The sequence below is a fragment of the Saccopteryx leptura genome, chromosome 1 (genome assembly GCF_036850995.1).
Source record: "Saccopteryx leptura isolate mSacLep1 chromosome 1, mSacLep1_pri_phased_curated, whole genome shotgun sequence".
In the NCBI taxonomy this organism is placed as follows: Eukaryota; Metazoa; Chordata; class Mammalia; order Chiroptera; family Emballonuridae; genus Saccopteryx; species Saccopteryx leptura.
The window spans coordinates 151,426,658-151,436,184 of NC_089503.1; the positions used below are offsets into that span (position 1 = coordinate 151,426,658).

The 9,527-nt window shown below is 47.2% G+C and overlaps 1 protein-coding gene across 2 annotated transcripts in view; it reads left to right on the top strand.

Moving 5' to 3' along the window:
• The window catches only part of ARL15 (ADP ribosylation factor like GTPase 15), a 371,944-nt gene extending 364,874 nt beyond the window's left edge, over positions 1-7,070 (top strand). For both annotated transcript variants that reach the window (XM_066377760.1, XM_066377769.1), the window contains exon 5: positions 4,386-7,070. In XM_066377760.1, coding sequence (XP_066233857.1) covers positions 4,386-4,538 — 153 coding nt within the window. In that variant the 3' untranslated portion in view covers positions 4,539-7,070. The remainder of the gene's footprint in view (positions 1-4,385) is intronic.
• Positions 7,071-9,527: the final 2,457 nt, after the last annotated feature.

The window sequence follows — 9,527 nt, forward strand, 5'->3', positions numbered from 1 at the left end:
CAGAGCACGCCCACACTGCCTCCATGTGCTCACCTGCCTCATTCAGGAAGCGTTGATTGATTGAATGAATGTCATGATGGGAAGCTGACTTTTGGGATGCGGGTTTCCAGAGCTCCTTGTACGCACCCTGACCCCGCCACAGCAACCCCCGAACTTAGAAGGGGTCCTTTACAATCTACTAATATCATGGAAGGAGTATACGTGTTGTGTGCGGATAGGGGCCCCCAGATAAGGGCAGGGCTGGCCACATCGGCAGAGGCAGGGCAGCCCAGGGGGTGTTCCGGACATGGTGGGGGCATCTCAGTTACAGCATGGCCTGCTTGGTGCTGATGGCACCGAGGCAGTGGGAGCAGACTAATCTAGGGCACCCAGCACAGTGCCCTGCTGTAAAGAACTGTCACACCCACTCCCTGCCTCCTTTCAATGTCTTCCACACATTCCTGTGCGTCAAAGCGCTGTTTGTAAATATCTGAGCTTAGAACTTAGCAGCACATCACATAAAAGCACCGAGTAACCCCTCCTGGACTGTCTCATCCTCTGCGCCCCAGAGTGTTTAAGGGAAAATGAGGCCAATCCTGGGCACACACTCCATGACTTAATAACAAACATAGGAAGAACAAGCAGCCAGTTGTTCTAAATCAAAGGTTGGGGGGGACGTGCAGGTTTTTAGAAAGGAAAAACCTATTATTGCGGCTCAGAAAAACTATTTACACGATTTCTAAAAAGACTTCGTCAAAACAGGTCTGAAAGAATTGAGACGAACATTTTTGAATGTGAGGTGAGGGCCAGCTTGGGAAATCGGAGCCAGTGGTTCCCACCCCGTCCAAGGTCCTCGACATGGGAAGGACTTATGGTACAGGTTCTTTGCTTGGGAAACACAAGGTCGTTTTGCCCAGGGCTGCGTCCTGTCTCACCGGGTTTCCAGCCGCCACAATCAGGAGCAGCACTGAGATGGGGCTGACAGCTCTCTCGTTGACCGGGGACTTGGCAGTCCCGGTGACTTGTAACGGGATGTGGTAATGCTCACCCCATCCCCGCAGTTTGCCGCCAGAGGTCAGGAGAGCTGCCTGTGGTGGCTCTGTGTTCCTGTCACTAAAGTGGGCACAGGGCCACCAACAAATGCCCACTCTCTGTGACTGTCCCAAAAACAGCTGAAGGACCACAGATGGCCAGGCAGCGGGGCCTGATGCCCTTCCCCCGAGCGCGTCTCCAGGAGCCCGGGGGGGAACAGCCACTGTCTCCTTGTCCCAGCCCTGTCCCACTCACCTTTTCATTTAAGCGGCTGGTAGACCCTTGAAAAGATTTAGATTCGTTTTCTCTTGGCTCATTTACGAAAAAAAAAAAAAATTGTGTCTAGATAAGAAAGCAACCTTAAAATATTATGTCCATCATAAAAAATATATAGATTGATCCTTACATCAAAGCCACTTTTTTTTTAATCCTTAAAAATGGCATCAGATGTCAGCATACATTGTATGTAGGTTAAACACCTTTCTTTAAAATTATATCTCAGCTTATAGAAGGACCAAAAAAAGAAGCAAGAGAGGGACAAATTAAATGTGACCATGAGTAATTTTTGTTGTAGTAACCCAGGGGAGGTAAAAATTCAAGTCCGGATTAATAGGCGACCTCTGAATTAGAATGTTATCCTAAAGGGAAAAGTTCAAGTCAGAACATTAGGTCTTGGTCTTCCCTTCACTTGTATCGTACTTTCATTCTTAGCAACACAAAACTCCAAGTAACAAAGAGCTAGGTCCCAGGGACGGACACAGCCACGCACTGTACTTGAATATTACCGGAACGCCGGACTTGTTTTAAAATCGATAGCAGCCCTGTCAAGAGCTGAGGGTTCCTTTGGATCCCAGGAGGGTGAGGTGAATACGGCAGGTTAGATACCCACTTAGGTTACAGATTGGGACATCTCAGGTTACCCAGTCGTATTTGTCAGCTTAACACCAGTGGGCTCCATTATCTGGTGACCACCCTGTAATCAAAGTGCCTGTGTCCTTCTTATGTTTCATATTCAGTGGGAACAACTTCTGAGACATAACCACCTATCTTTCTTATCTTCCAAGTGTGCCTGTGTGATAGACTATATTCTCAGTTGCCTAGAAACCAGCCTAATGGGGAGCTAAAAACCTTCTCTTTTTTTTTTTTCTTTTTTTTTTTTGCGCGTCTCTGGCTTGTATTGCAAAATATCACCAAGTATATTTTGTAACTATTTAAATCTGATATTGTTTTCAAAGTAGCTGTCCATATACCACCTGCTCAAGTCTATGAACTTTTAAATGAGCGATTCAGAGGACGTATTGTTAGTAATATCCATCCACTAGCTGTGTTTTTTTTTTTTTTTTTTTAATTTTAATAGCAGCGGATTTCTTGCCACCAGACCTCTTTCTAGTCATTAGCAATGCTTATAATGCTGTCTTTTTCAATCTGAAGTTATAAAATGCGACAAGGGTGCAGGCTTTGTACCAGATGTTGGATGTTACCTGCTGTCCCCTCGTGATGGGAGGAGGCGTTGTTGATGGAATATCAGACGGCATCATAAGCCCCTCCGGGCCACGTCTGTGTCTAGTGTTGCAACTTGAAGCTGTACTTTACGGGAGAGGCAAGCATCTCTGGTTCTGAACTCCTTGGAGCAACCAGTTCCTCCTTGTAGCTGTGGACTTAAACATCATCCCCCACCTGTCCCTCTTGCCAACTCTTCTCTCCCCCTGCTGGCCACCAGCTTGCCAATTGGCTGACGGGCAGATCCTCTGACTGGCAGGTCCTCCCCAGTGGGACTGGATTGAGTCCCTGTTGCTGGTTGTTACACGAGCAATTTCGGATTCTCTTGGAAGTAAGCTGTTTCCAGTGCCCGAAAGAAAAAAAAACTGAAAGAATGGCACATTTCCTATAAAGGAGGATCCTCTCACCTGGTTTATGAAATGCCTTTAGCAAACATTTTTTTCTGAAGTTGCATACTCATTTTCTGCCTGGTAATGAGATTTTCATTGCACATTTGATTCTCAGGCCTTTTTTTTTAGTAATATTTATTATGAATTTGCAGACATCTGTAAAAAGAGTTTGGGACACACTCCTTTGAACTGTTTCGTGCTACCTTAATTATTTTTTCCCTAAGTTAGCACAAAAGCAGTATTCTTTGTATCTCTTTGTTCACATACAGTGTATACACACAGAGGAGTGCCACTCTGAGTGGTATATCTCTGCTGTTAACACTGGTCTGGTGCTTGTGGAAATAAAGGCAAAATGAAACCGTGAAACTGCTCCCAGAATGGCAGCAAGGTCGGGACACTTTTTCTTCCCCTGGTCAAGAACTGGCTGAGCTAAGCCCTTGGCATTTTCCATAGCACCTAGGATTTAATGACATTTGTTGACCAAGAATGTTTTTGAACAGTGCTGCTTCTTGATGTCGGTACTGACTATATCTTATGTGGCGAAAACTTTGCTGGGCTATAGATATAGTGTTTTAGAGTGATGGTGTGTGTGTGTGTGTGTGTGTGTATGTAGATTCATGAACTTTGTACTTTTTTGTACCCTTTAAGAGAAAGTCATCAGTACTTCTGGAAGTCACAGCCATTTGTAATTTATTCAAAGCGAGGAGTTGGTACTCCTGGATGCTGCCAGCATCCTCACCGGTACCCGAAGCCAGACTTGGGACTGGCTGTTACTTGACCAGGTATTTGAGATAGCAGATGCCCCAGCCCACATACCACTCACAAGGTCTTGATCTTTCTCTGCCTGACAATTCTGGACTGGGAGGGAAAGGAGCCGGGAACTTACCGTATGCAGGAACACGTGCACAAGTTTCTGTGTACGTAGATCCATATACAGTTTCCGTCCACTTTCCCGAAATCCACATCCCCAGGTCTCAGAAATACATATGGAAATTTAATGTGAGAGAGAAGAGATGACATTCTATTTTTTGTTCTTTGCGTGCATTTGATCCAAGTAATTGTCTTGAATAATTGCTAGAACGCATGCAGTCCTAGGGGTTGTCACCGGGGGAAGCAGTTAGCAAAGTGAACAGGTGAGAGCTTCTCTCCTTGGGTTGTTTTGATTGGCCTGAACCATTCTTGCTGTTGGCAGTGTGTTCTGCCCTGTGGCATAGCACACGCAGCTCTTTCTCAGACCGCGTCAGACCCCCATGCTGTCAAGTGTAGGGATGGAACAGTGACTTGCTTATACCCTCTAAAGAAGACACTCCTGGGTCACAACACAAAACCTGCATTCTCACCACAGCTGTGGAAGGGATTCTAGAAAGTGCCTATCTGTTCTCCTTGAACCTTCCTCCCCCCTCATTTTTATCTCTCAAAAATTTTATTATTAGCAAGGTTCTGATATAATGAATAACATATTTTATCTTCTCTTTCCCCGTAAAGGTCAAAAAATATTTTGAACTTGAACCCCTGGCTCGTGGAAAACGCTGGGTCCTGCAGGCCTGCTCGCTGGACGACATGGATGGGCTGAAAGACAGCTTCTCTCAGCTGATAAATCTGCTAGAAGAGAAAGACCATGAAGCCGTGAGAATGTGACATCTGGCAGAGAAGGCAGGTTCCCCAGGGGCCTCGAACCGATCACGTTAGCATCTCCTCTTAATGCTGTTTTGGTATCAAGACATTATTATTATCACGGCTCCAGTATCTGTTTCCCTCTCGCTCTCTCAGACTCGCCTCTCTCTGTGAAAGTGAGTGTTCTGTACCTCGGCTGAGCTATCCACCGGCATTATCGCCAAGCACACACTACTGAGAGAATTTATTCTCCGTTCACCACTGATTACCTGCGCCATATGTCCACATGTCTCTTCCTTCTGTTGTTCTCCGCGCCTCTCCTGCGCTCTGTGCTAAGAGGGACAGAATTCAGGGCTCACGGAAATCAGCGTCCCCGGGGAAACTCAGAAGCTTGACTCGTGGGCCCTGGGTTCAGGGTGGGGGTGTGATGTCACTTGGGATCCCCAGAGTATGTGTATCATTTTCGAGATCTCTTGGGGGGATTTATTTTATTTTATCTTCTTTCATTTTTTAGGGTTTTTATTTTTTTATTTTTTTGTATACTGGCCTTATAGATTATGGGAGGAAAATGAGCACCAAAAATTGCAACTAATTACCCTATCAGAAAGAAACAGCCTGGCATAGTAAAAGCAACTTTGAAGAACTTCCGGACAAGATGCCCTGTCTCCACCCTTATCTCTGCAGTCTCGGCCTCTGCCCCCTGTAAGAGTGAAGACACTGTTTCAGCGTTTGAGAATGGTTAGGGGCACTTAGCCATTGCCCATTCCTGTTGTTTCCAAGTCCTCAGATACATTTTTAATTGGGAAAGTTATCCTGCGTAAGCTCAAGCTGCAACATAACATAGGTATCTTTTTCTAGAAACCTTGTATCTGATCCCAATAGGGAAAAAAAATTTTTTTAAATAATTGATACAATTTTTAAAAACCGCCAAGTGAAGTCTAGTTTATTTATACAAGCTAAAGTTGAAGCCGGCCTGGGTCTGACAACGACAGACTCGGCGGATGCCCATTCATTCAAGTGCTTAACGTGGTTGAACGGAGCCTGTTAATGTCTCCATCTCGTCACGAGAGGTCTGTCAGTATTTCTGTTATGAACCTCTATTTTCAGGGGTTTCAATGTGCCCTTAAAAATATGCTGGAGCCGCAGCAAGTAGTTTTAGGGCCCAGATTCAATCTTTGGAACTGCTTTCTTTTTTTTCATGTGATTTAAACAATACCATTACGTAGAGATTAAGTGTACAGTCTTACTGAAGTTTGGCACATTTGACCTTTTTTAAAAATCAGGCATAATCTGTGGATTTTGAGGTTTATGGTGGAAAATACACTTTGGCACATTTTATAGATTTCTGACCCCTGAAAATACTCAGTGGCCCAATGAGAGCCAACTCCTCCCTTCGCCTGAACAATGAAACCACATTTGTAGTGTTTCCGGCAGCATAGGCTGACTGACACCTAACCACCCCAGCCTCCCCTGCGTCACAGGAGGAGGTAGCACCTTGTCATTTTCCAGAAGGTAGGTCCTTTACCTGCAGCTTCTGTGGTTTAATCTCAGAGGCGGATTTTAATGAAAGCATTACCTTTGAGACAGCAAACACTTTTTTAAGCTCTTTTTTTTTAATCGGGTCAAAAAGATTCATATCTACTTTGGTCTCCCGCGCTCTTGAATATTTGTACGCTGTGTGATCGGCGAGCAGCACAACACTTTTTCTTCTGGTGCCTGGTTTGCACAGTGCCCATCTCCCATGGAAAATAAATGGTTACGCATCCGGCTTTGCCTTTCCCTGCACGTTCATTAAATGTGGAGTTGTTGTCTTTTTAAGACAGTGCGGCTGACTGCTCCCCGGCCATCTGTTAAACGACTTCCCGTGTCTGTGTGTGTTCGTGTGCGCGGCGGCGGGCTTCGGCGCAGACCCACGGCTGTCTGCGGCATCTCAGCCGGCAGAGCGAAAACACGATCAATCAGGACCCACAGCAGCTGTTTTTGACAAGTTTCTGTCTGACGCCTAATGCTTTGCAACTGTCAATACGGCCCCCTCTTCGTCTAGCAGCATCCTGTCCTTGTAACCCTAGAACGTGCCACGTTTCGGAAACCCACGTGGGGGAGGGGTGGGTGCGGGTGGCGGGTGTGCTGGGTGTGCGTGCGTGCATGCATGTGCTGTCCCTACTTACAATGTCAAGTGCCACAGGTGTCTTAGTTTGATATTCAGATAGTACCTAGGGAAAGACAGTCTGTTATGTGTTCCTACTCCTCGCTTCTTGTTATATTTATGGAAGTTACCCGTTGTTTTTTGTACCTTCTTCTTAGCTAAAGCAGTTGCCTTTTTGTAATGGCAATTAATTTATATGACAAGACTTTGTATCTACTGTAGTTTGCAGTATCAGGTTGCTAATTAACTGCCTTGTAGCCCTGTCTCTCTATGGAAAAATTAAAATTAAAAAACACTATATCTGTACTTAGAGATGAACAGATGCGTGTGGACAGTTGCCAGGCCCGAAGAGCTTGCGTTGTCCGTGATTTATACACGACCCCCCCCCCCTTCAAATGAAAATAAACGCTGAGTACAATTGTTGTTTCCAGACTGACTCCTTTCAGCTTTAGCATTTGGGACTCCCGGATTCCTGTTTACATTTGGGAGGCCTGTTTAAGTCTTCAGAATCGGGTCTGCTGCTCTCATGGGTTGAAAACATATTTACTTTTGAAGCCATTGTGAAAACCTTTAAAAGAAAATGCAAGTGTCTTTTCACATTGGTTTCTCTTGGGCAGCAGTTCACCTTGATTGGAGCCGATCCTGCAGAGAGAGCAAGGCGCCCTTCCCTCAGAGCATCACCTGGTGACAGCTGCCGTCAGAACACTTTCTGAGAGTGGCCTTGGGCACCATGAAGTATTTCCTTCCAGGGTGGCTGCCACCCTTAGGAAATAAGTCAGTAGGGTTAAGTGACTCTGGAGAGAGCACCACAGTCTCCAGGTTCATCCTTGAGGGTCAGCGTTCTCTAAGACGAAGAGCAAGAAAGAAAGATAAAATGACAGGTAGACAAAAGAGGAAAGAAAAAGGTGAAAAAAGAAAAAAATAAATAAAAACAAAAGTACATAACAGAAGATGAAAAATTGAAATCCCAGATCCTGTTTGGTCCCCCGTGCAGCACGATCCTGACACAGTTTACTGTTTGATCACACCGAAGGCTCGTCACCGTCACTGCGAAGCGGTGGGACCTGCATTTCTGCCTCTGTTTCCCAGGTAGGCAGTCAGCCGTGTGAAGTTCCCGAGCATCAGATCTATCCAAGCACATCAGACAAAATTGTTCTAAGATTTTTTAAGCCAATGGTTTTTTTCTTCCTGTTCAGATGGAATATTCTGACTCTGGTGGAAATCTGATATTCATGCCTGGTTCGTGGCCATTCATTATCATTTCCGAGTGCATTCTCATTAACCCCTGACCTGATGGTGCAAATAGAAAAGGGGAGGTCTGTGGGGGTTGGGGGTTGCCCTTGGGGATCCCTCATTTTCATTGAGTTTGGAAGGGAGGATCTGTCTTTGTTATGCGGAAACTATAGGAGACTAGGGATTCCTCTGCCTTCTCTCTCTGCCTCGAGCCTGGGCCCAGTCCACAGATCTGAAATGCACGCTATAAAATGTATTATCACATCTTGTGTGGAATTCCTGGCTCCCGAGGGTTCACAACTTTTGGCCACCGCTGAGTCGGCACGATTGAATGATTTGCATCTTGGGGGTGAAGATTTTCTAACTCCATGCATGAAGTGACTGATTAGGTCACATTCCGGCACTCTATCCCCCTTCCCCCACCCCACGGACTGAGGAACATGAAAAGGGTCCCTTCAGAGACCACGAGCCTCAGATGGCCCGTCAGTGTTCCCTCCCCTTCCCCATTCTCTCTGCATTAAAACCTAAATGAAAACCTTTCCTTCTACTTGCTGTCTCCTCGGCGCTGGGAAGTCTGACTGATCATCCTGGGGACTCTTCTGTTTCTCTCTCTCTCTGAAACCCTGCAAAGGATACAAAAGGCACCAAGAACAGCCTCTCCAACCTGCCTCTGTCACCTCCCTTTCTCTGCAAAACCGAGTGAAGTGAGAATGTGTGACTTCTCCCAGACTGTGCCTGTGTTCTCCTCACTCTACCTCTGCTCAGGAGGCTGGGGCAGGTCAGGCCCGTCCCAGGCTGAGCCCGTGCTCTTGGCCTCGCCGGAGTCTCCGTGGGACTCTCTATGACAGCCACTCTCACTGGGGAACAGTTCGGGCTTTGGGGTTTAAAGCAACCTCACCCTATACATGCTGTGAGGTCCCTGGTACCCCTTTCGGAGGGTGAGGAAAGAAGCTCATGGACTCCATGCCCCGCCGGGCTCGGCTGGGTTCCGGCTCAGGCCGGCCCCTGACTCCGCTCTGCCCTCGTACACGCTGCCATACCCGGGGGCCAGCACGGCGGCTGCCGTCCAAGTGCACATAGAGACACGATCTCCTGCAAACTACCAAAGAATGGCAAATTCCATGGAGTTTTTTTCCCTTTTTTGTTCAGAAACCTCCCCCTCATTCGGATACTCTGCACACGCTCCACACAGACTTCTCAGCCCAGTGCTCCCCAGGCCACAGGATTCGGCCCGGAGGTGAGCCGGCAGGTTGTCCCGGACAGGAGAGGAGAGGGGGAGAGGGGCGCCGGGCTCAGCACACGGGGACAGGGCCCACGCTGACAGTGCACACAAGCCTAGAACAGGCCTCAGGTTCCCTGGTCTCTGCTCCCTGTTTCCTCGTGGGGAGGTGGGAGCGCTGGCCCATTCGGACGAGCCCGAGGTCACTTACATGGAGGGCCACCCCTCCTTAGGTGTGAAGGCAGGTCTCAAATGCCACTCCCTTGACTGACAAGGGATCCACTGAGACGGAGGCTGGAACTCCAGCGTAGAACAGAAGTCAGACGAAGACCAAAAGCGGCTAGATGGTCGCTTTGCAAACAGCAGGATGACCGAGGACCTGCCCTCACGGTGTCTCCCATGTCTGGACATGCCA